General features: G+C 41.0%; 2 protein-coding genes across 3 annotated transcripts in view; both read right to left on the bottom strand.

The window, feature by feature from the left end:
• Window positions 1–6,680: 6,680 nt before the first annotated feature.
• Window positions 6,681–12,442, bottom strand: LOC124022154 (pre-mRNA-splicing factor SPF27). The gene is made up of 7 exons (XM_046337189.1): window positions 12,234–12,442; window positions 8,507–8,599; window positions 8,264–8,334; window positions 7,946–8,107; window positions 7,628–7,678; window positions 7,351–7,431; window positions 6,681–7,262 (listed from the first exon to the last, which is right to left on the bottom strand). Exons 1-7 carry the CDS (start codon window positions 12,324–12,326, stop codon window positions 7,136–7,138), a joined length of 678 nt encoding a protein of 225 aa, XP_046193145.1. The 5' UTR covers window positions 12,327–12,442; the 3' UTR covers window positions 6,681–7,135.
• Window positions 12,443–12,730: 288 nt separating this feature from the next.
• The window catches only part of dennd2c (DENN/MADD domain containing 2C), a 37,047-nt gene continuing 22,580 nt past the window's right edge, over window positions 12,731–27,197 (bottom strand). For both annotated transcript variants that reach the window (XM_046343914.1, XM_046343913.1), the window contains 4 exons: window positions 16,491–16,593; window positions 16,056–16,292; window positions 15,833–15,919; window positions 12,731–15,745 (listed from right to left, as the gene is read on the bottom strand). In XM_046343914.1, the coding sequence (XP_046199870.1) occupies window positions 15,720–15,745; window positions 15,833–15,919; window positions 16,056–16,292; window positions 16,491–16,593 (453 nt within the window). In that variant the 3' untranslated portion in view covers window positions 12,731–15,719. The remainder of the gene's footprint in view (window positions 15,746–15,832; window positions 15,920–16,055; window positions 16,293–16,490; window positions 16,594–27,197) is intronic.

Genomic DNA, 27,197 nt, shown 5'->3' on the forward strand with positions numbered 1-27,197 from the left:
TCAGAAACTTTCTGTCCAAAAATGATGCAGAAAAATTAATCCATGCTTTTGTCACTTCTAGGTTAGACTACTGCAATGCTCTATTTTCCGGCTACCCGGATAAAGCACTAAATAAACTTCAGTTAGTGCTAAATACGGCTGCTAGAATCCTGACTAGAACCAAAAAATTTGATCATATTACTCCAGTGTTAGCCTCTCTACACTGGCTTCCTGTCAAAGCAAGGGCTGATTTCAAGGTTTTACTGCTAACCTACAAAGCATTACATGGGCTTGCTCCTACCTACCTCTCTGATTTGGTCCTGCCGTACATACCTATACGTACGCTACGGTCACAAGACGCAGGCCTCCTAATTGTCCCTAGAATTTCTAAGCAAACAGCTGGAGGCAGGGCTTTCTCCTATAGAGCTCCATTTTTATGGAACGGTCTGCCTACCCATGTCAGAGACGCAAACTCGGTCTCAACCTTTAAGTCTTTACTGAAGACTCATCTCTTCAGTGGGTCATATGATTGAGTGTAGTCTGGCCCAGGAGTGGGAAGGTGAACGGAAAGGCTCTGGAGCAACGAACCGCCCTTGCTGTCTCTGCCTGGCCGGTTCCCCTTTTTCCACTGGGATTCTCTGCCTCTAACCCTGTTACGGGGGCTGAGTCACTGGCTTGCTGGGGCTCTCTCGTGCCGTCCCTGGGGGGGTGCGTCACCTGGGTGGGTTGATTCACTGTTGTGGTCGGCCTGTCTGGGTTTCCCCCCTTTGGGTTGTACCGTGTCGGAGATCTTTGTGGGCTATACTCGGCCTTGTCTCAGGATGGTAAGTTGGTGGTTGTAGATTTCCCTCTAGTGGTGTGGGGGCTGTGCTTTGGCAAGTGGGTGGGGTTATATCCTTCCTGTTTGGCCCTGTCCGGGGGTGTCCTCGGATGGGGCCACAGTGTCTCCTGACCCCTCCTGTCTCAGCCTCCAGTATTTATGCTGCAGTAGTTTATGTGTCGGGGGCTAGGGTCAGTTTGTTTATCTGGAGTACTTCTCCTGTCCTATTCGGTGTCCTGTGTAAATCTAAGTGTGCGTTCTCTAATTCTCTCCTTCTCTCCTTCTTTCTCTCTCTCGGAGGACCTGAGCCCTAGAACCATGCCCCAGGACTACCTGACATGATGACTCCTTGCTGTCCCCAGTCCACCTGGCCATGCTGCTGCTCCAGTTTCAACTGGCCTGGGCCCTAGGACCATGTCCCAGGACTACCTGACATGAGGACTCCTTGCTGTCCCCAGTCCACCTGGCCATGCTCCTGCTCCAGTTTCAACTGTTCTGCCTTACTATTATTCAACCATGCTGGTCATTTATGAACATTTGAACATCTTGGCCACGTTCTGTTATAATCTCCACCCGGCACAGCCAGAAGAGGACTGGCCACCCCACATATGCTCTCTCTAATTCTCTCTTTCTTTCTCTCTCTCGGAGGACCTGAGCCCTAGGACCGTGCCCCAGGACTACCTGACATGATGGCTCCTTGCTGTCCCCAGTCCACCTGACTGTGCTGCTGCTCCAGTTTCAACTGTTCTGCCTTATTATTATTTGACCATGCTGGTCATTTATGAACATTTGAACATCTTGGTCATTTTCTGTTATAATCTCTACCCGGCACAGCCAGAAGAGGACTGGCCACCCCACATAGCCCGGTTCCTCTCTAGGTTTCTTCCTAGGTTTTGGCCTTTCTAGGGAGTTTTTCCTAGCCACCGTGCTTTTACACCTGCATTGTTTGCTGTTTGGGGTTTTAGGCTGGGTTTCTGTACAGCACTTTGAGATATCAGCTGATGTACAAAGGGCTATATAAATAAATTTGATTTGATTTGATTTGATTTGACCTGTACTGACCTCGCCTTCTGGATGATATCGGGGTGAACAGGCAGTGGCTCGGGTGGTTGTTGTCCTTGATGATCTTTTTGGCCTTCCTGTGACATCGGGTGGTGTAGGTTTCCTGGAGGGTAGGTAGTTTGCCCCCGGTGATGCGTTGTGCAGACCTCACTACCCTCTGGAGAGCTTTGAGGTTGTGGGTGGAGCAGTTGCCGTACCAGAGGTTGAAGAGGCGCTGTTGCCCCTTTTTCACCACGCTGTCTGTGTGGGTGGACCATTTCAGTTTGTCCGTGATGTGTATGCCGAGGAACTTAACTTTCCACCTTCTCCACTACTGTCCTGTCGATGTGGATAGGTGGGTGCTCCCTCTGCTGTTTCCTGAAGTCCACAATCATCTCCTTTATTTTGTTGACATTGAGTGTGAGGTTATTTTCCTGACACTACACTCAGAGGGCCCTCACCTCTTCCCTGTAGGCCATCTCACCATTGTTGGTAATCAAGTCTACCACTGTAGTGTCGTCTGCAAACTTGATGATTGAGTTGGAGGCGTGCATGGCCACGCAGTCATGGGTGAAATCTGAGAACGCACCCTTGTGGGGCCCCAGTGTTGAGGATCAGTGGGATGACCAGCTGGGGGCGGCCCGTCAAAGTCCAGGACCCAGCTGCACAGGGCGGGGTCGAGACCAAGGGTCTCAAGCTTAATGACGAGTTTGGAGGGTACTATGGTGTTGAATGCGGAGCTGTAATCGATTAACAGCATTCTTACATATTCCTCTTGTCCAGATGGGTTAGGGCAGTGTAATTGCAATTGCGTCGTCTTTGGACCTATTGGGCCGGTAAGCAAATTGGAGTGGGTCTAGGGTGTCAGGTAGGGTGGAGGTGATATGATCCTTGACTAGTCTCTCAAAACACTTCATGATGATGGAAGTGAGTGCTACAGGGCGATAGTCGTTTAGCTCAGCTACCTTAGCCCTCTTGGGAACAGGAACAATGGTGGCCTCTTGAAGCATGTGGGAACAGGAGACTGAGATAGGGATTGATTGAATTTGTCCCTAAACACACCAGCTAGCTGGTCTGCGCATGCTCTGAGGACACGGCTATGGATGCTGTGTGGGCCCGCAGCCTTGAGAGGGTTAACACGTTTAAACGTTTTACTCACGTTGGCTGCGGTGAAGGAGAGCCCGCTGGTTTTGGTAGCAGGCTGTGTCAGTGGCACTGTATTGTCCTCAAAGCGAGCAAAGAAGGTGTTTATTTGGTCTGGGAGCAAGACATTGGTGTCCGCGACGGGGCTGGTTTTCTTTTTGTAGTCTGTGATTGACTGTAGACCCTGCCACAGTTTTCAAAACTCTCCATATTCTTATAATTTTTGTCCAAAGGAAAAGCTTTGCTGTTGCTCAAGGTTAGCAGCAACATTTTCAATAAGCATTTTTCTACGGCTGGCCATGCTCTCCATCTGGCTACCCCTACCCCGGCCAACATCTCAGCACCCCCCCGCAGCAACTTGCCCAAGCCCCCCCCTTCTCCTTCACCCAAATCCAGACAGCTGATGTTCTGAAAGAGCTGCAAAATTTTAATCCCCACAAATCAGCTGGGCTCGACAATCTAGACCCTCTTTCTAAAATTATCCACCAAAATTGTTGCAACCACTATTACTAGCCTATTCAACCTCTCCTTTGTGTCATCTGAGATCCCCAACGATTAGAAAGCTGCCGCGGTCATCCACCTCTTCAAAGGGGGAGACACTCTAGACCCAAACTGTTAAAGACCTATATCCATTCTGCCCTGTCTTTCTAAAATCTTCCGAAAGCCAAATTAACAAACAGGTCACCAACCATTTCGAATCCCACCGTACCTTCTCCACTATGCAATCTGGTTTCCGAGCTGGTCATGGGTGCACCTCAGCCACGCTCAAGGTCCTAAATGATCTAACTGCCATCGATAAAAGACAGTACTGTGCAGCAGTATTCATCGACCTGGCCAAGGTTTTTGACTGTCAATCACCGCATTCTTATCGGCAGACTGCCTCGCCTGGTTCACCAACTACTTCTCACAGTTCAGTTTGTCAAATCGGAGGGCCTGTTGTCCGGACCTCTGGCAGTCTCTATGGGGGTGCCACAGGGTTCAAGTCTCAGGGCGACTCTTTCTTTGTATATATCAATGATGTCGCTCTTGCTGCTGGTGATTCTCTGATCCACTTCTACGCAGACGGCACCATTCTGCATACATCTAGCCCTTCTTTGGACACTGTGCTAACAAACCTCCAAACAAGCTTCAACGCCATACAACACTCCTTCTGTGGCCTCCAACTATTAAATGCTAGTAAAACTAAGTGCATGCTCTTAAACAGATTGCTGCCTGCACCCTCCCGCCCGACTAGCATCACTACTCTGGACAAATACCTCAGTGTCTGCTAGACTCTTTCCAGACTCACATTAAGCATCTCCAATCCAAAATTAAATCTAGAATCGTCTTCCTATTTCGCAACAAAGCCTCCTACACTCATGCTGCCAAACATACCCTCGTGAAACTGACCATCCTACCGATCCTGGACTTCGACGATGTCATTTACAAAATAGCCTCCAACACTCTACTCAGCAAACTGGATGTAGTCTATCACAGTGCCATCCATTTTGTCACGAAAGCCCCATATACTACCCACCACTGCAACCTGTATGCTCTCGTTGGCTGGCCCTCACTACATATCCATCGCCAAACACACTGGCTCCAGGTCATCTATGTCTTTGCAAGGTAAAGCCCCGCCTTATCTCAGGTCACTGGTCACCATAGCAACACGAACATGCCCCAGCAGATATATTGCACTGGTCATCCCCAGAGCCAATTCCTCCTTTGGCTGCCTTTCCTTCCAGTTCTCTGCTGCCAATGACTGGATCAAATTACAACAATCACTGAAGCTGGAGTCATATCCCCTTCTCTAACTTTAAGCATCAGCTGTCAGAGCAGCTTACCGATCACTGTACCTGTACACAGCCAATCTGTAAATAGCACACCTAACTTCCTCATCCCCATATCACTTACCCTCTTGCACCCCAGTATTAATGCTAAATTGTAATTATTTTTGCCTAACACCCGACATTTGCACACATTGTACATATAAAAATCTGTTATTGTCTGTACATTTGTTTGTGTAACTGTGTTGTGGTTTTTGTCATACTGCTTTGCGTTATCTTGGCCAGGTCGCAGTGGTAAATGAGAATATGTTCAACTGCCCTACCTGGTTAAATAAAGGCTAAATATATTTTTTAAAGTCGTCAGTATGATCTTTGTCCATGTTTGTCAATAACTGAGTATAAGTTTTCCCAAATAATTAGGACCCAAAAATGACAGAAAAGTAATGCTTTACATTTCCAAATAATTTGAGATTAAAAATAAATCTCACCCTCAAGATATTTAGCATTTCCATCATTTAAAAAGCATTAGGCAAGACTCATTGACAGCAACAATAGCCTGTTTTTAACTTTAACATTTCACGGACAGATCTATTTACATTTAAGAACAAGGCCGTATCTGTTAGTTGAGGCAGTAGACGCATAACCATCTATAAACAATGTCTCGACACATTTTGGAATTTATTTTAAGTAAAAAATAAATTTGCTACGCAAACTTTGGTATCACAAAGTAAAAATTTGAACTTTGCTATGGAAGTTCATCAGTTCAGAAATTGTCATTATAACATCCACTTAAACATTTTATTTATTTGTGCACAGGTACAGTGGAAGTCAAACATTTCCATACATTTAGGTTGGAGTCACTCATTTTTCAACCACTCCACAATTTTCTTGTTAACAAACTATAGGTTTGGCAAGTCTGTTAGGACATCTACTTTGTGCATGACAAGTAACTTTCCAACAATTGTTTACAGAGATTATTTCACTGTATCACAATTCCAGTGGGTCAGAGGTTTCCATACACTAAGTTGACTGTGCCTTTAAACAGCTTGGAAAACTACAGAAAATGTCAATGCTTTAGAAGCTTGATAGGCTAATTGACATCATTTGAGTCAATTGGAGGTATACCTGTGGATGTAGTTCAAGGCCTACCTTCAAACTCAGTGCCTCTTTGCTCGACAACATGGGAAAATCTAAAGAAATCAGCCAAGACCCCAGAAATACAAGTGTAGACCTCCACAAGTCTGGTTCATCCTTGGGAGCAATTTCCAAGGTACCACATTCATCTGTACAAACAATAGTAAGCAGGTATAAACACCATGGGACCACACAGCCATCATACCGCTCAGGAAGGATTCTGTCTCCAAGAGATGAACGTACTTGGTGCGAAAGGTGCAAATCAATCCCAGGACAGCAGCAAAGGACCTTGTGAAGATGCTGGAGGAAACCGGTACAAAAGTATTTATCCACAGTAAAATGAGTCCTATATCGACATAACCTGAAGCCACTGCTCCAAAACCCCCATAAAAAAAGCCAGACTATGGTTTGGAACTGCACATGGGGACAAAGAGAATACTTTTGGGAGAAATGTCCTCTGGTCTGATGAAAACAAAAATAGAACTGTTTGGCCATAATTACGAAGCCCTGACCTCAATCCCATAGAAAATTTGTGGGTAGAACTGAAAAAGTGTGTGAAAGCAAGGAGGCCTACAAACCTAACTCAGTTACACCAGCTCTGTCAGGAGAAATGGGCCAAAATTCACCCAAGTTATTGTGGAAGGCTACCTGAAACGTTTGACCCAAGTTTAACTATTTAAAGGCAATGCTACCAAACACTAATTGGGTGTATGTAAGCTTCTGACCCACAGGGAATGTGATGAAAGAAATCATTATTCTCTAATATTATTCTGACATTTCACATATTTAAAATAAAGTGGGGAACCTAACTGACCTAAAACAGGGATTTTTTTTTACAGAGATTAAATGTCAAAAATGGTGAAAAACTGAGTTTAAATGTATTTGGCTAAGGTGTATGTAAACTTCAGACTTCAACTGTACTTATGTCTATATGTTAAATCAAGTGACTTTTGTAGACTGCATCATTAGTTATTAACTACCTCATTTTAGAATTACTCATCAAATTGACAAGCATTGATAAAAGTTATAAAAAAACACAAAATCAGATCAAGGTACACCAAATATGCTCTACACAGGACCAATAGTTTTTCAACGGTCACTGTCTGAGACAAATGTAAAAACTGTAGCCAAGGCAACTAGGTTCTTAAAGTTTGGAGGGACAGTCCTGTTCTTTTTACGGTGGTTTTCATTGTTCTCAGCTGCAAGCTCAACATTTCCTTTCTTGTAAAATGTCTCTTCTGCAAGGTTGTTTCTAGAAGTCCTGTCGAATGTTTTCCTTGTTCTCGTCACCATGCTGCTGTTTGAGCTGTCCAACTTCATTCTCCAACTGGACGATGGCACGTTCAATCTCATAGTTCTTACTTACGAGGGACACCCAACTGTTACAAAAGAGAGATGGCATGGATTTAGAAATCACACCACGGTTGAGAAAACAGTAATGAAAAATACAACATTCACAGAACTGACTTTGACTCCAGCTCTCTCAGCTTGGCCCCGCCTGCAAGCTGATCATTCTTCCGTTGCCAGTTCAAGTCCTGAATCTGCTTTCTGTATAAATGACACCACACACAAGGTTGTGAAAAATATATACTGTATATGCAGAAGCTCATTATTGATGTGAAGAAGCTTGTCGACACAGTTTGTGTCAGACTGAGTCCAAAACTATTACCAAACGAGCTAACCATGAGGAATGTATTGCACAACCTGGAAATTGTAAAGCAACGTTTTCACACCATTTACCTACCTACATTTCTGTAGTTCTTTTTGAGCCAATTCAATCATAAAGGCCAGGTTACTGTGGAGTGGAAATAATGACAAAGATTAAGGCAAAGTCAAAAAATCCCTGTGAATCTATACTTTACCCTTCAGGACAAGCATGTGTAAAAAGGACTAAACTGACAAGTAAAAAGACTTATCTCCTCCACTCTCAAATTAAATGACTATTCAAACCCCATTTGTTAGCTTAATTCAAATCAGTTTGGTTGTCCCTCCTGACTCTTTCTTGGAAACTAAAATAAATGAAGAGCTCTATTGGGGGCACAAGCAGCAGCCTCCGACTCACTCATTGTAGACCTTCCATGCATTGGTACCGTAGTGTGCCATAAGTTCCAGGTTCTCAATGCGCACTGCTTGATGCTCCAGCTGAGCCATGGAGTTGTTCACACTCTCCTGCCATGCAGTGATGTCATTCTTCTGCCCTGATGATGGAGCTGGAAGCTCATATCTGCACAGGTGAAACAGAAACAGTTGAGTGTACACTCAGAGGATGATGAGGGTTTAAATGTGTCAAGTTAGAACTGAATGTGGGATTGACAGTTAGCAAGCTTTTTTTTTAAACATGACTGTTCGTGCTCTGAGCAAAGGAGTAGACTGGGTTTACCTCTTCATGCTGAGAAGTTCCAGGGGCTGCCGGGCTGCTAGTCTCTCAAACTCGTTCCTCATGATTTCAGTCTGATGGGTGATATAAGCATTAGTATTTGCTTCACATAATGTCATTGTCGAGCAGTGTATATTTCACAGTTGACAGTGACGAGTCAGTCAAAAGCCAGCGTCATGGCATTAGTTTACATATTAATGTATGCCTTTTTGTTTTTATAGCATAAACTGTGTACGTGGTACTTACTTCAAATGTAGTAAAATCAGGTGTTGGCATATAACTGAGGTAGTTCTTGGTGGGTCTGTATCGGCGAGTCTCCTCCTCTACCAAGGCTGCAGCCTGTGTATGGAAATTAATAAAGATTGACAGCATGCTAGTACAGTAGACTAGTTAGACTTGTGACTGAGGGGTGACCTAAAAGCAGGGGTTGGAACCTACATTTTTCAATAGTTTTGTTCTGAACAGAACCATCTTTTTTGTTCTGTTATACTATTCCGAACTGCAAAATAAAGTTCTGAATGGTATGAACCACAAAAAGTACCCGTTTATATTTTTCCTTTCTAAACTACTTCACCAATCAGTGTAGATATAGTAGCTTGTTATGGTGCAGGCAAGCTATAGTTGTTTACATGCGTGATTTTATCTATGGAGGAAATTTTGCAGATGGGAAGAGCGGGATCTTTGGACTGGAACTTTGAAAATCTTTAATTTACCTATGGAGACTTGAAAATCTTTTAATTTCCGAGACTTGCCAGGGATAGCTAGCTAACGAATCTAGGTGTGCAGAGGCACCAGGATTAAAAACACGTTTCACCTTTTTGTAGTTAAGAAAGCCAATGTGAGACGTGATAACTATAGTATCCCTAACTAGCATTGAAAAAGTTAATCCAAAATTAATCCATTCTTCTCTAAACATCTATTTTCTCAATCACGTTTGTAACGTCAGTAGGCTACAGCAGCCTAAACTTCAGAGGGGCAGGTTGCCTACACATGCACACTTGTAAAGATTTTCAGATGGCAGACTAGCTGAGCAACACTCAACTCCGTTCTCTTATATCGAGGTGGAGCCGAGTTTTGATAACTGTTCGTGGGATTTGCTATCAACATTGGGTCACTAAACGGTTGATTCTTGGAAAAATGTGAATTCTGAAAACACTTTCCTGCACAACTGCACCTACAATAACTTGCATCGAACACAACCAAATTTTTCCTAAACTCAGCACGAATGAGCCAATTGAAACGGCCAGTGCTATCCGGGATTCATAGGACACCCCTACCCTGACCATTGTTGAAAGTAAATTACATTACAGAACTACATACTTTTTATTCCCTAATAATAGAATTACATTTAGAAACCCTATTCATTTCATATATGATCTTTGTGGGCCTAGTAGCCTAGGCATACAAGTAAAGTTAAGCTCAGTTCACTGTAAAAAAAAATCTATCTATAAAATCTATTAGTGGCACGTCACAAAATGTTGACCATCCATATTTACTATGTTAAAATCAGGGGTTGGAAATTAAATCTTCCAATCGTTTCGTTTTAAAACAGAACCATATTTTTTTCCTTTCTGTTCCATAGTTCTGACCAGCAAAAGAAAATTCTGAACCGATTCGAAATCAACAAAAAAGTTGTTTTTTTAATTAAAATTTTTACATTCAGCCCGACATTAAATTGTTTCACAAATGGATAGAGCAGACTGCTATGGAGCAGTCAAGCTATGCATTGGGCAGACAAGTGTAGCGTAGGGTGCGACAAATTTAGCAGGTGAAGAGAGCGCTGGGCATCTTGTTGTTATTACATGCATTATCTGAATTATACCTACAGAGGCACGGCTTCTATGAAGGAACTTTGAAAGTCTTAACTTCAGAGTTGGATAAACGTTGGACCAGAGCTAGCCATTGATCCGGACTCAGTTCAATTACATTACAAATAGTGTCGCCTAGAGTTTGCGAGCTAGCGAACAAGCTTGTGTGCAAAGCGTGACCAAAATTAAAACAAGAATGACCTTTTTGCAGTTAATAATTCCAGTGTGAAACATGATAACTATAATATCCTTTAACTAGTATTGAACAATTGAATCCACTCTTCTCTAAAAATGTCAGAATCGTGCCTGTAACATCAGTAGCTACAGTAGACTATGCATGCTTCGGAGGTAGGTAGCCTACACACAGGTAAAGATTTCAAATTCAATACTTTTTTTTTTGTCACATACATGTGTTTGCAGGTGTAGTGAAATGCTGGCAGGCAGACACTGGAATAGGTTTGAGTGACTGAGGTCTTTGCATGTGCTTAGCTGCGTTTTTTTGTGGTACTTGAAAGAAAAAAATGCCTGAACGTAAAATAACGTTATTAACCAGTTCCCATGCTTTTAAAATAACGGTTCTGTTCCCGTTCTATCCCTGAATCGGTTCTAATCCCTGGTTAAAATTGAACTAAGTTACCTAAAATGTCAAATGTAATATACAGCAAACAAGTATTTTTCTAATATTGTAGCTGGCAAAATACAGTCATGTTATGCTTTGCAATGTTAATGACAATGGATTTTTGATCTACTAGTGGCACACCTCACAAAAAATCTTTAAGCTGGTATAATATGGGCACCTTCAAAGTTCACCAATATACACTGAGTGTACAAAAAAAAAATGGAACACCTCTTTCCATGACAGACTGACCAGGTGAAAGCTATGATCCCTTATTGATGTCACCTATTAAATCCACTGGAGACAGGTTAAAGAAGAATTTTTAAGCATTGAGATATGGATTGTGTATGTGTGCCATTCAGAGGGCAACATGCCTATATTTTCTTTACATAGATTTGTGTGTATATGTTGTGAAATATTACTTGTTAGATGTTACTGCACTGTCGAAGTTAGAAACAACCATTTCGCTACACCAGCAATAACATCTGCTAAACACGTATGTAACCAATAAAATGTCATTTGAATGGGCAAGACAACATTTTACTTGCCTTTGAAGAGGGTATGGTATTAGGTGCCAGGCTCACCGGTTAGAGTGTGTCAAGAACTGCAACGCTGCTGGGGTTTTCACAAGCAACAGTTTCCTGTGTGTCATTCAAACTTATTCCACTGTCTGCCAACTGAAAAGCTTTGCCTGTTTGTGTAGGCTACCTGCCACTACCTCCAAAGCATGCATATTTTAAGATGGCATAATATGGAGTCTTATGGTATGCAATGGTCATCAACCTGCACTAACGATCTACTAGTGGCACATAAAAAGTATAGGGGTCAAAGTTAACTGTAAAAATCATAAGAAAATTAAAGAATGTGGGGATAACTACATTTTCTTGGTCAAACACTTTAAAATGTATACTTATTCTTTAATAAAATACGAAGAAAAAAAACATCTAGCTCACTTATGTGTATGTTGATGACTGTAAGCACATCTTGCGTTAACAATTTAACATTTGCTAAACAGCACCCCTTTAGGCTACTGAAAGTCATTTTTGATATGGCACGAAAATGAAAAACGATTTGGTATAAATTTTGATTACGGAAGATTGAACAAGTGTGCTTCAAACCGTTAACTTGGAATAATTTGTTGTTATTGTCTGTGAATCCGACTCAGTTTCCCCACCAAAACACACGCGATACTGAAAATGTGATTTTTGGTTTTACAAAGTATAGCAAAAACTATACGAAGCCTTTCTTCTTAATCAACCGCAGTTATGAGTTAAATTTAATATTCATATATGTACAGGAGTCAGAAAACTGTGATAATTAATTTGAACAATATATACATAATTTCTTATAACAAAAAGCAATCAACTTGATATAGTCTTTATATACATTTGTCTTGTCCCCTGACCGTTTGTACTCCCGTTGTTCACTCTTTTTCTATATTGCATATTTTGAATAGCTTTAAGAGAACGGAGTTGCACGTTTCTCAGCTAGCTCATGTCTGATGCTAGCTAGTTTGCAACAGGTAGCTATGTATGGAGCAGATACTTACCGCCTCTCTAACGCCCGCTGCATCATAACCCTGGTCAAAATATGGTAGGGCATCGACAAATACTTCACCAGCTACTGATGAAGTTCCAGCCATATTCAGTTTAGTTGTTTGTTTGTTTGCTTGTACCGCTGGATGGATGGCTAGCTAGTTGTCTCAGTAGCAAAACAACGCAGCTGGTCGCGCCTGACGTCTTCCGGGAGGCTGAACGTATTTTCCGTTGGTGTCTTATGGCCCTTGATTTTATAGCGCCCCTTACGCATTGGAGTGATTCTTAATCTAAAATTACTATTTAATAATTATGTAACATAGCTAATAATACATTTTTCAACACATGCCATTAGCATCCCGAATTTGGTGTTTATCAGGTAATATCTTAGGTTCCTAGTACTAATTACCACAAAAATGGCACAACATTAGGAAAGAAAATACATACTCACCTGACCTGACACAGGGAGACCAACGTGTTGAAGTAGTGGAGTCATGAATGAATTCCAAACTAACATTTCACATTTATTTTGACATGTATGGTGGACATTTCATATTTATAAAAATATAACAACAAAATGTACAATAGTTAAAAATTGTACCTGTTGAGATACACATTTTACATTGCCTTCAAAAAGTATTCATACCCCTTGACTTATGACACATTTTGTTGTTACATCCTGAATTCTAAATGGATTCAATAAAACAACTCAGCCATCTCCACACAATACCTCAAAATGACAAAATGAAATACGTTTTTTTATTTTATTTTTGCAAATGTTGCTTATTTAAGTAAGTATTCACACCTGAGTCAATACTTTGTAGAAACACCTTTGGCAGTGATTACAGCTGTGAGTCTTTCTGGGTAAGTGTCTAAGAGCTTTCCACGGCTGGATTGTGCAACATTTGGCCATTATTGTTTTCAAAATTCTTCAAGATCTGTTAAATTGGTTCTTGATCATAGTTAGACAACCATTTTCAGGTCTGCCTTAGATTTTCAAGTAGATTTAAGTCAAAACTGTAACTGAACTACTCAGGAACATTCACGATCTTAGTAAGCAACTCCAGTGTGGATTTGGCCTTCAGGTTATTGTCCTACTTCAATGTGAATTTGTCTCCCAGTGTCTGGTGGAAAGCAGACAACCAGGTTTTCCTCTAGGATTTAGCCTGTGCTTACCTCTATTCCATTTCTTTATTATCCTGAAAAACGCCCTTTTACATGCATACTCAACATGATGCAGCCACCACTATGCTTGAAAATATGGAGAGTGGTACTCAGTAATGTATTGTATTTGCCACAAACATAACGCTTTGTATTCAGGACAAAAAGTTAATTGCTTTGCCACATTTTTTGCAGTTTTACTTTAGTTCCTTGTTGCAAATAGGATGCATGTTTTGAAATGTTTTATTCTGAACAGGCATCCTTTTTTCACTCTTTAAATTGGATAGTATTGTGAAGTAACAAGGATGTTGTTGATTCATCCTATCACAGCCATTAAACTGTTTTAAAGTCCCCATTGGCCTCATGTTGAAATCACTGAGCGGTTTCTTCCCTCTCTGGCAACTAAGTTAGATACAGGCGTTCTTCCTTTGTATAGACTGTGTGTATTGATACACCATACAAAGTGAAATTAATAACTTCACCATGCTCAAAGGGATATTCATTGTCTGCTTTTTGTTAACCTCATCTACCAATAGGTGTCCTTCTTTACAAGGCATTGGAAAAACGCCCTGGTCTTGTGGTTGAATCTGTTTGAAATTCACTGCTTGACTGAGGGACCTCAAAGATAATTTATTGTATGTGTGGGGTACAGAGATGAGGTAGTCATACAAAAATAATATTAAGCACTTATTGCACACAGAGTAAGTCCATGCAACTTATTGTGTGACTTGATAAGCAAACTTTTACTCCTGAACATATTACCTCGACTAACCTGTATCCCTGCACATTGACTCGGTACCCCTGTATATAGCCTCGTTCTTGTTATTTTGTTACTTTTTAGAATTTTATATATCATGCCATATTTAAAGTAACAAATATTTTGTTACTTAAAAAATCTGCATTGTTGGTTAAGGGCTTGTAAGTAAGCATTTCACGGTAAGGTTTACACCGGTTGTATTCGGCACATGTGACAAATACTTTTATTTGAACTTAATAATAACAAAGGGGTTGAATACTTGACATTTTCAGCTTTTCATCAAGTTGTAAAAAATTCTAAAAATATAATTCCACATTATGGGGTGTTGTATGTAGACCAGTGACCAAATAAAACTAATAATAATAATTCGCAGTTTAATCCATTTAAAATTCAGGCTGTAACACAAAATGTGAAAAATGTCAAGGGGTGTGAATACTTTCTTTAGGCACTAAGTATGCAACTCCAGTCAATAGGAAGGTGTGACTAGTTAGTTTCTGGTCTCTAGTTGTGACTTTTTAAAACCCACGTGAGAACATCAAAAACGTTTTTAGCAAACTTTGTGCATTGGAATGTTGGATACATGAGATTAAGTCTCAGTTCTGATCCTTTAAAATCACATCCTTAGTCAAGGTGGTCTAGTTCAATATGTGCTTTCACCTGTCCTATCAAATGACTGAGGAAATGGTATCCAAACATGCTCATACAATCTCAATATAAGTTCAAAATGCAAAAATATGCATGAAAAGTAGCTAAAATATTGTAAACAAAATATTTAGTTCCAGAATAAGCTATACAAAATTCAAACTCGGTGAGAAATGTAAATTGTAATGTATTATCCTAATGATTCAAACATTACTTGGAAGATTTGTCAAGGCCATCAAAATGTCAGGGACAACATACATTAACCTCAATTGGAAAAAATATATATATGTCATATATTTAAAGTAACAATCATGCACATAATAAAAATCATTATTCTTACATTGTTCTGTAGCAGAGTGCAGAAGGGTATCGAGTAGCCTTACTTATTAATTTCCAACTAGACACGAGTTCAAAACTAAACTTAAAAATAACATTATATCCATAATATGTAGACCAAACACTTAAAAAGACTTGACTAAAACAAACATAGAAAAATGACTAGCAAAAACACAAAAATGCGTGGGTTAGTTTATCATGGCACAACATCTGTTAAGTTAATACCGAGTCCTGTAGCTGAAATGTTTTGTGTAGATTTCACAAGTACATAGCGTTTGCTCCTGCCTTTCCTCTGACATCTCAAAAGTCTTCATCGAAGTTTGTTTGGCCATAAATGCACATTTCCAGTTTTCCTCCAATTACAATTGCACTTCACTCAGGCTAGGAATGCATTCAGGGCAATACGAAGAGACTGGTCATGTCTGAAGCAGAGAGCCCTCTACCTAGGACTGTGGACCTCTGTGCCCAACACCGTTATGTCCTTGTCGAGTCATGTACATATCTATATAGCTGTAACATCATAGCACATGTGTCTCAGCCAATCCGGCAGATGGCTCTCATCCTCTCTTACAGAAGCATTTTCAACCAGACTGCTGACAGTCTGTCACTTCTTCTGTAGGAATTTCATCCCTGAAAATAAAATTGACAAAATTATTTAACTCTGACAGTAAATGCCATATTTGTTTAATTAGATGTTATGAATGGAGCAATACTAACCAATTCCCTTGAGTCCCTTGAGGAACCCGCTAGATTCAGACTCCGGGTTTGAAGCCAAATATTCTGCAGCTCTAACTTCAAAAAGCCCTGTGGGAGGGGGAGAAAAGTTTAGTACAAGGTCCACAAGAAAATACATTTTGGTAAGAGGTGATTACTTAGAGGAAGGAAGAATGCATTCTCAAAGTATTCAAACAACAGGGCCACTGATAGGCGACTCCCTGACCTTTGCCCCCTCCCTTGCGCAACTCTTTGTCGTGGATGAAGCCGGAGAACATCTGCGTGTCCATGAAGAGCTGCAGGAACTGGCGGGCCCCACGGGAGGGGTGGGACTTACAGAAGCTCTCCCTCTGCAGCTCCCGGGCCCCGCTGGCACCCATGTGGAGGGAGTAGTGGCCCACTAGCTCCACGAAGAAATGCACAAAGGCTTCCGACACCAGGGAGCTCAGCTCACACTGCTGGCCTGCATGGACAGATGGTAGGGAGGGGGATAGTCACTTATAAAAGTAGATGGTGTAAAAATGGAGAGGCGAGAACACTTTAAGAAATGTCTTTCTATACAATTACACTTTATCCAACCTAGACAGTGAAACAAGAAGACATTGTGTCATCAATGTTTTGGCTACAAGGCCGTTTTAAGGTAATAGTTTGCTGTGCAAACCTGTGCAGTCTCCGTCTTGCCGTAGTATCTGCCCTCTCTCCTCCAGGATCTGCTGCAGTGCAGCCTGAAGCTTACTGGGCAAGATACAGTCCTCATCACCAAGCTGAGAAACAAGGAGTAGTTAAGAGGTCAGGGCAACTCACATCATGCAAGAGAACCTCCCACTGGACACAAACTGGTTGAAGCAATGTTTCAACGTAATTTGTCAATGTGGCTGTGAAATCTACATTGGATTTGAAAAAAAGTAATCAACGTTGTTGGTTACTGCATTTTTGGTTAAGGGCTTAAAAGTAAGCATTTCACTGTAAGGTTTACACCTGTTGTATTCAGCGCATGTGACAGATACATTGGATTTGAAAAAAAGTAATCAATGTTGTTGGTTACTGCATTGTTGGTTAAGGGCTTGTGTATGTGACCAATACAATTTGATATGCTTGTAAGTAAGCATTTCACTAAGGTTTACACCTGTTGTATTCGGCGCATGTCACAAATACAATTTTATTTGAACTTAATAGGCTTGCCGTAACAAAGGGGTTAAATACTTAGACACTTCCAGCTTTTCGTCAAGTTGTAAAAAATTCAAAAAACATAATTCCACATTATGGGGGAATTGAATTTGAAACTGTTCTGAAATTTCAACAACAGGATTGTGTCATCATAGTAACCAAAATTTCAATATAGGTTGAATTTGTTTCTTTAAAACAATGTCAGATCTTTAACATTATATCCACTACCTGAAAAAATAAAATAATATGCTGGACAGCACCTCCTACTGAACAATTGACCTATCTACAGCTACCCTTTAGTCCCCCATCCAGGGTTTTAATCTTTCCCACCTTAAATCAAATGTTATGTCACATGCGCCGAATTCAAACGGGTGTAGACCTTAGTGAAATGCTTACTTACAAGTCCTTAACCAACAATGCAGTTAACTTTTTATGGCTGCAGGGGCAGTATTGAGTAGCTTGGATGAAAAGGTGCCCATTGTAAATGGGCAGCTCCTCAGTCTCAGTTGCTAATATATGCATTATTATTAGTATTGGATAGAAAACACTCTAAAGTTTCCAAAACTGTCAAAATATTGTCTGTGAGTATAACAGAACTGATATTGCAGGCAAAACCCAGAGGAAAATCAAAACAGGAAGTGGCTTCTATTTTGAAAACTCCATGTTCCATAGCCTCCCTTTGCTGGATTTAAAGGGATATGAACCAGATTCCTTTTCCTATCGCTTCCGCAAGGTGTCAGTCTTCAGACATAGTTTCAGGCTTTTATTTTGAAAAATGAGCCAGAACGATAACATTGCGTCAAGTCACATGAGTTTTGCTCACGCAACAGACTTTGGATAGGTATTGCTTTTCCCTCTCCTACTGTGAAAGACATTTGCTGTTGATATATTATCGATGATATATTTTTAAAATAACCTGAGGATTGATTATAAAAAAACGTTTGACATGTTTCTGTGGACATTATGGAAACTATTTGGAATTTTCGTCTGCGTTGTCGTGACTGCTCTTTCCTGTGGATTTCTGAACATAACGCGGCAAACAAACGGAGGTATTTTGGATATAAAAATAATCTTTATGGAACAAAAGGAACATTTGTTGTGTAACTGGGAGTCTCGTGAGTGAAAACATCTGAAGATCATCAAAGGTAAACGATTAATTTGATTGCTGTTCTGGTTTTCGTGACCAAGCTACCGGATGCTAAGTGTACTTAATGTTTTATCGTGCGATCGATAAATTTACACAAACGCTTGGATTGCTTTCGCTGTAAAGCATCATTTCAAAATCTGACACGACAGGTGGATTAACAAAAGGCTAAGCTGTGTTTTCCTATATTGCACTTGTGATTTCATGAATATAAATATTTATAGTAATATTTATTGAATGTAGCGCTATGCTATTCAGCGATTGTTGATGACACTTATCCCGTTAGTGGGATTGCAGCCATAACAAGTTAACTTCTTGGTGACGGGTCAGTATTTTCACGTCCGGATGAAATGCATGCCCAAATTCAACTGCCTGCTACTCATCCCCAGAAGATAAGATATGCATATTATTAGTATATTTGGATAGAAAACACTCTGAAGTTTCTAAAACTGTTTGAATCATGTCTGTGAGTAGAACAGAACTTATTTTTAGCAGGTCACTCTTTTCAATGGGTTTTCATTGGGATTTCAGATTTCTAAGGGACCTTCTTGCAGTTCCTATCGCTTCCACTGGATGTCAACAGTCTTTAGAAATTGGTTGAGGTTATTCCTTTGTGTAATGAAGAAGTACGGCCATCTTGAACGAGGGTCACTTGAAGTATACTGTTAGATAGAGGCGCGTGACCAGAAAGCATGCTTCAGTTTGTTTTCTTCCTGTATTGTACACAGATCATCCCATCTTCAATATTATATATTATTTACATTAAACAAAAGTAGTTTGAAATGTTTTGGCAAAGTTTCCAGGTAACTTTTGAGATATTTTGTAGTCACGTTGAGCATTTTCCCTGGCTTTTGGCCAGGTGGGACGCTAGCGTCCCACATATCCGAGGGGTTAAGAAAATACCTAAAAAAAATAAAAAGAGATAAGAATAACAAATCATTAAAAAGCAGCAATAAATGACAATAGCGGGGCTGTATACAGGGAGCATCAGTACGGAGTCAATGTCAATGTGTGGGGGCACCCGTGTCGAGGTAATTGAGGTAACATGTACATGTAGGTAGTTATTAAAGTGACTATGCATAGATAAGAGAGTAGCAGCAGTGTTCCGGAGGGGGGCATTTGATTAGCTGTTCATGAGTTTTATGGCTTGGGGTAGAAGCTATTTATAGGATCCTCTTGGACCTAGACTTGAAACCCTAAGCCTTAGCAGTGTCACTGACAATTACCATTATATTATCGTTGGAATTATTGAGATCCCCACTCAACTAAATATACTGACGAAAAATGTAAAAAGCAACAATTTCAAACATTTTACTGAGTTAATTTAAGAAAATCAGTCAATTGAAATAAATTCATTAGGCCATAATCTACAGATTTCACATGACTTGGAATACAGATATGCATCTGTTGGTCGCAGGTAGGGGCATGGATCAGAAAACCAGTCAGTATCTGGTGCGACCATTTGCCTAATTCAGCACGAGATCTCCTTCACAGAGTTGATAAGGCTGTTGATTGTGGCCTGTGGAATGTTGTCCCACTCTTCTTCAATGGCTGTGCGAAGTTGCTGGATATTGGCAGATGTTCAATGGGTGTTCATGTATGGTGAGTATGCAGGCCATGGAAGAACTGGGACATTTGAATAGTGAACAGATCCTTGCAACATGTGGCCGTGCATTATCATGCTGAAACATGAGGTGATGGTGGCAGATGAATGGCACGACAATGGGCCTCATGATCTCTTCACGATAAAATGCAATTGTGTTAATTGTCCGTAGCTTATGCCTGCCCATACCATAACCTCACCATTTGGCAACTCTGTTCAAAGTTGACATCAGCAAACCTGTTTACCCACACGATTCAGTCTGCAATCTGCCTGGTATAGTTGAAACTGGGATTCATCCATGATGAGCACACTTCTCCAGTGTGCCAATGGCCATCAAAGTTGAGCATTCGCCCACTGAAGTTGGTTACAATACCGAACTGCAGTCAGATCAAGACCCTGTTGAGGACGATGACCATGCAGATGAGCTTCCCTGAGACAGTTTGTGAAGCAATTCTTTGATTGTGCAAACCCAGTTTCATCAGCTGCCACAGGTGAAGAAGCATGATGGAGGTCCAAGGCTGGCATGGGCTGGCATGGATACTACGCATGGTGTGCAGTTGTGAGGCAAGTTGGATGTGCTGTCAAATTCTCTAAAACAATGTTGGAGACGGCTTATAGTAGAGAAATTAAGATTGAATTATCTGGCAACAGCTCTGGTGGACATTCCTGCAGTCAGCATGCCAATTGGAACACCCCCTCAAAACTTGAGACATTTGTGGCATTGTGTTGTGTGACAACTGCACATTTTAGAGTGGCCTTTTATTGTCCCCAACACAAGGGGCACCAGCTTCATGAACTTGCTGTTTAATCAGCTTCTTGATATGCCACACCTGTCAGGTGGATGGATTATCTTGGCAATGGAGAAATGCTCACGAACAGGGATGTAAATACATTTGTGCATAAAATTTGAGCAAAATAAGCTTTGTGTGCATATGGAACATTTCTGGGATCTTTTATTTCAGCTCATGAAACCAGTACTTTACATGTTGCGTTTATATTTTTGTTCAGTGTACTGTAGATTCACTGTTGCTATCGAAGTCATTCCAAAGGGTAGGTTTAAGAGAGCAAATGAAATGTGACCATACTTTCACTCATATCAATTACGTTATTTAAGCTTGTATAGCATCTGCAAAGTCAACAACAGCCATTGTTTCAATTCAACCCATAATTAAACTAAAAATAGATCATAGAATAGGCCTAGTGTTTCAAACTCTGGTTGATAATAAAATATGATATTTAGTGATATTGAATTGTGTTTGGTTGTCAACGCAACCAAATATCAAACTTTCAAGGAGATATATCTTCTGTTTTGATCTGTGCCACTGACTTAGTTTGGGTTGATTCACATTTCCATCTCAACCAAAAATCTAAGTTAAAGACTAGGGCTAAATCAAATGAATATTTATTGAAGTGCATTTAAAGTTTGATTTGATTTAGTCTTATTCTTTAACTTTTACATGTATTAACTTGTAGACAAACTCGAGTTAAAACTAGTCAGTGGCACAGATGGAACTATCAAACCAGAAGATACATCTCCAAAATGTTGATATTTGGTTGCATTGACAACCAAAGAATTCAAAATCACATTTAAAATAAATAGCCTACAAACTTGTCAAGTCAAAAATAAATTGTTGGATTCAAATCTCCAACTCAACCAAAAATAAAAAGTAAAAGAATGAGATTAAGCCAATGGCTCAGTAGATAAATCTCCTTTAAATTTTGAGATTGTATTTGGTTGGGTTGTCAACCAAATACAATTCAATAGGCTATGTAACATTCAACCTTAAAATGAGTAACACATCCATAGCCACAATGAGGTTACTGTAACTATACAATTATTTTCATGTAATCATATGTTCAAGATAGCATGCATACACTACCGGTCATAAGTTTTAGAACACCTACTCATTCAAGGATCTTTCTTTTTAGTATTTTCTACATTGTAGAATAATAGTGAAGACATCAAAACTATTACATAACACATATGGAATCATGTAGTAACCAAAAAAAGTGTTAAACAAATGAAAATGTGATATTCTTCAAATAGCCACCCTTTGCCTTTGACAGCTTTGCACACTTTTGGCATTCTTTCAACTGGCTTCACCTGGAATGCTTTTCCAACAGCCCTGAAGGAGTTCCCACATATGCTGAGCACTTCTTGGCTGATTTTCCTTCACTCTGCGGTCCGACTCATCCCAAACCATCTCAATTGGGTTGAGGTCGGGGGATTGTGGAGGCCAGGTCATCTGATGCAGCACTCCATCCCTCTCATTCTTAGTCAAATAGCCCTTACACAGCCTGGGGGGTCATTGTCCTGTCGAAAAACAAAGCCCAAACCAGATGGGATGGCATATCGCTGCAGAATGCTGTGGTAGCCATGCATGTTAGTGTGCCTTGAATTCTAAATAAATAACTGACAGTGTCACCAGCAAAGCACCCCCACACCATAACACCTCCTCCTCCATGCTTCACGGTGGGAAACACACATGCAGAGATTATCCGTTCACACACACTGTTTCACAAAGACACGGCAGTTGGAACCAAAAATAGCTAATTTGGATTCCAGACCAAAGGACACATTTCTACTAGTCTAGTGTCCATTACTTGTGTTTCTTGGCCCAAGCAAGTCTCTTCTTCTTATTGGTGTCCTTTAGTAGTGATTTCTTTGCAGCAATTTGACCACGAAGGCCTGATTCACACACTCTTCTCTTAACAGTTGATGTTGACATGTATGCATGTAGGTTACTTGAACTCTGAAGCATTTATTTGGGCTGCAATTTCTGATGCTGGTAACTCTAATGAACTTATCCTCCCCAGAGGTAACTCTGGGTCTTCCATTCCTGTGGCGGTCCTCATGAGCCAGTTTCATCTTAGCACTCCTAGTGACTACCTCATGAAGCTGGTTGAGAGAATGCCAAGAGTGTGCGAAGCTGTCAACAAGGCAAAGGGTGTCTATTTGAAGAATCTCAAATATAAAATATATTTTGATTTGTTAAACATTTTTGGCTATTACATGATTCCATATGTTCTTTCATAGATATGTGAGAGCAGAACTAATAAACGGGCTCTGCCCGATCACTAAAATGGCCACCCCTGTCAGAACTACAGATCACAAAATGGCCGACCGCCAAAACTACAAGTCCCAGAAGCAAGGGGAACCCTCGGAAGGTGGAGCCGACTCACAGATAAAGGGTCAAGAAAAACCAGGAAGAGGAAGAGAGTGCTGGAAGGAGCTATGAACAATAGAGAACGAGACTATAGAGATTGGCTGGATTTACCGTGTATGAGCTGGATTGTTTTGGATTTACCTGTTGGCGTTTGGACCTGGACCTACCGAGAACCCGATTCGTGTACCGAACCCTGCTATCCTTGACCTCGCCTACGGCCTGGGTGGACCAGGACGGAGAAACAAACACACAGGTACTGTCCTGTTCAAAAGAACTCTCATTCTTGGGTGATTTGGTGACAGTTTACCACTTAGTTTGTGACAAACGCTCCTAACCTTGAAGAGGTTTGCCACAGTACACTATGTTCCCATCATGATCTCACACACTTGCTAAACTGCCATGTCGGCAAAGGTTATAAAAGCTGAGACCCAACTCTTGTTCGTTGAGCCTTAACTCTGCACCATTGAGTGATTGTTAATTGCTACAGATTTGCAAATCTTATAATAAAATTGTTGTTTGAAGAATCTACACAGTCTCTCATCCTTTCTGGTTAGAATTTCCACAACACAGAATAAATATGTTTGATTCATATTGATGATATTGATAAGCTGTTTTCTAAATGAGAAGATATTTTCGGGGCAGTTCTTTAAAATGGTTGAAAGTGCAGTGATAGACATTTGGGTGACAACTAAACCCAAAAATCAAATTGTTTTTCCATTGAATGTGGTTGTGCTTGTTGATGGTTGAAAGCATAGTAATAACTATACCTTTGGCTGTCTTTTTGAGTGGGTGAATGTAGGTTGTAATCTCATTTATCAACGTCAACCAAATATTACCCTATTATCCACGTTGAAATTACATGGTGTGCCCATATACTGTGCATCATTGATTCTCCTATTTAAAAAATGTATAATTTTTATTTCACCAGGTAGGCTAGTTGAGAACAAGTTCTCATTTACAACTGCGACCTGGCCAAGATAAAGCAAAGCAGTTCGACACATACAACAGAGAGTTACACATGGAATAAACAAACATACAGTCAATAATACAGTAGAAAAATTCTATATACACTGTGTGCAAATGAGGTAAGATAAGGGAGGTAAGGCAATAAATAGGCCATGGTGGCGAAGTAATTACAATATACCAATTGGACACTGGAGGGATAGATGTGCAGAAGATGAATGTGCAAGTAGAGATACTGCGGCGCAAAGGAGCAAGATAAATATATGAATACAGTATTGGGATGAGGTAGTTGAATGGGCTATTTACAGATGGGCTATGTACAGGTGCAGTGATCTGCTCTGGCAGCTGGTGCTTAAAGCTAGTGAGGGAGATATGAGTCTTCAGCGATTTTTACAGTTCGTTCCAGTCATTGGCAGCAGAGAACTGGAAGGAAAGGCAGCGAAAGTAGGAATTGGCTTTGGAGGTGACCAGTGAGATATACCTGCTGGAGCTCGTTCTACGGGTGGATGCTGCTATGGTGACCAGTGAGCTGAGATAAGGCGGGGCTTTACCTAGGAAAGACTTGTTAATGACCTGGAGCCAGTGGGTTTGGCGACGAGTATGGAAGCGAGGGCCAGCCAACGAGAGGGTACATTTACAGTGGCGGGTAGTATATGGGGCTTTGGTGACAAAACGGATGGCACTGATGGACTGCATCCAATTTGTTGAGTAGAGTGTTGGAGGCTATTTTGTAGATGACAACGCCGAAGTCCAGGATCGGTAGGATGGTCAGTTTTACGAGGGTGTTTGGCAGCATGAGTGGAGGATGCTTTGTTGCGAAATAGGAAGCCAATTCTAGATTTAATTTTGGATTGGAGATGCTTAATGTGAGTCTGGAAGGAGAGTTTACAGTCTAACCAGACAGTAGTTGTAATTGTCCACATGTTCTAAGTCAGAACCGTCCAGAGTAGTGATGCTGGACAGGCAGCGATCGGTTGAAGAGCATGCATTTAGTTTTACTTGCATTTACGAGCAGTTGGAGGCCACGGAAGGAGAGTTGTATGGCATTGATGCTCATCTGGAGGTTAGTTAACACAGTGTCCAAAGAAGGGCTAGAAGTATACAGAATGGTGACGTCATAGAAACTAGCATTCAATATCAGCGGCCCAATAGGATCTCATTGAGAAACGGAAGTGAAACGCCATAGCAACTATTACTTACAGTGCATTCATTAAGTATTCAGACCCCTTGACTTTTTCCACATTTTGTTTAGTTACAGCCTTATTCTAAAATGGATTAAATTGTTTTTTTTACCCTTCATCCATCAACACACAATACCTCATAAATGACAAAGCAAAAACAGGTTATCTTTTTATAAACTGAGATATTCTATTTGCATAAGTATTCAGACCCTTTACTCAGTACTTTTGGCAGTGATTACAGGCGCAAGTCTTCTTGGGTATGACGCTACAAGCTTGGCACATCTGTATTTGAGGAGTTTCTCCCATTCTTCTCTGCAGATCCTCTCAAGCTCTGTCAGGTTGGATGGGGAGCGTTGCTGCACACCTATTTTCAGGTCTCTCCAGAGATGTTAGACCGGGTTCAAGTCCGGCTCTGGCTGAGCAACTCAAGGAAGGACATTCGGAGACTTGTTCCAAAGCCACTCCTGTATTGTCTTGGTTGTGTGCTTAGGTTTGTTGTCCTGTTGGAAGGTGAACCGTCGCCCCAGTCTGAGGTCCTGAGCGCTCTGGAGCACGTTTTCATCAAGGATTTCTCTGTATTTTTTCCCTCGATCCTGACTAGTCTCCCAGTCCCTGCCACTGAAAAACATCCCCACACCATGATGCTGCCACCACCATGGTTCATCCCAGGGATAGTGCCAGGTTTCCTCCAGATGTGACACTTGGCATTCAGGCCAAATAGTTCAACCTTGGTTTCATCAGACCAGAGAATATTCTTTCTCACGGTCAGAGTCCTTTAGGTGCATTTTGGCAAACTCCAAGCGGGCTGTCATGTGCCTTTTACTGAGGAGTGGCTTCCATCTGGCCACTCTACCATAAAAGGCCTGATTGGTGGAGTGCTGCAGAGATGGTTGTCCATCTGGAAGGTTCTCCCATCTCCACAGAGGAACTCTTATCAGAGTGACCACCGGGTCCTTGGTCACCTCTCTTACCAAGGCTCTTCTCTCCCGATTACTCAGTTTGGCCGTGCTGCCAGCGCTAGGAAGAGTCTTGGTGGTTCCAAACTTCCATTTATGAATGATAGAGACCACAGGGTTCTTGCAGACCTTCAATGCTTCCGAAATGTTTTGGTACCCTTCCCCAGATCTGTGCCTCCACAAAATTCCTTTGACCTCATGGCTTGGTTTGTGTTCTGACATGCACTGTCAACTGTGGGACCTTTATATAGACAGGTGTGTGCCTTTTCAAATCATGTCCAATCAATTGAATTTACCACAGGTGGACTGTAATAAAGTTGTAGAAACATTGCAAGGACGATCAATAGAAACAGGATGCACTTGAGCTCAATTTCAAGTCTCATAGCAAAGGGTCTGAATTATGGGGTAGTGTGTGTAGATTGTAAATGTAATCCATTTTAGAATAAGGCTGTAACGTAACAATGTAAAAAAACATCAAGGGGTCTGAATACTTTCAGAATGCACTGCATAACGCATTCCTACACAATTTCCAGACTTCACAGATGGACCACTTGGAAGTTATATCAGGGGGACATTTTAATGTTTTTCACTGATAGAACATAGAATTGACAGTAGTTTCATGATTTTTATTTCTGGGGATGGATAATCCCTTTAATGTTCTCACGATATGAATTTGGACTACATCCAAGAGAAATTCAAGCTCTGGCATAGTGTAGTATGAAATTAAACTCCTGAGTGGTGCAGTGGTCTAAGGCACTGCATCTCAGTGCTAGAGGCATCACTACAGACCCTGGTTCGATTCCAGGCTGTATCACAACCAGCCGTGATTTGGAGGCCCATAGGGCGGCGCATAATTGGCCCAGCGTCGTCCTGGTTAGGCCGTTATTGTAAATACTAATTTGTTCTTAACTAACTTACCTCGTTAAATAAAATACGAATTTAACAATGCCACTTTAAAAGACAATCCCAGGACAAGGACTGAGAGCAGACATACACAGATAAAGTCTTCCTCATGTTTTGGAACCACACCCATCCTTCATGAGTCGCAATTAAATACAATTCAGTTGGTAGAGCATGGCACTTGCTCAGAGTTGTGGATTCGATTCCCGCAGGGGCCCAGTACAGGAAAAAGTAAAAAATAATGTATCCACTCAATAATGTAACTCGCTCTGGATTAGAGCATCTGC

The sequence above is a fragment of the Oncorhynchus gorbuscha genome, linkage group LG03, assembly GCF_021184085.1.
Source record: "Oncorhynchus gorbuscha isolate QuinsamMale2020 ecotype Even-year linkage group LG03, OgorEven_v1.0, whole genome shotgun sequence".
NCBI classification, from domain to species: domain Eukaryota; kingdom Metazoa; phylum Chordata; class Actinopteri; order Salmoniformes; family Salmonidae; genus Oncorhynchus; species Oncorhynchus gorbuscha.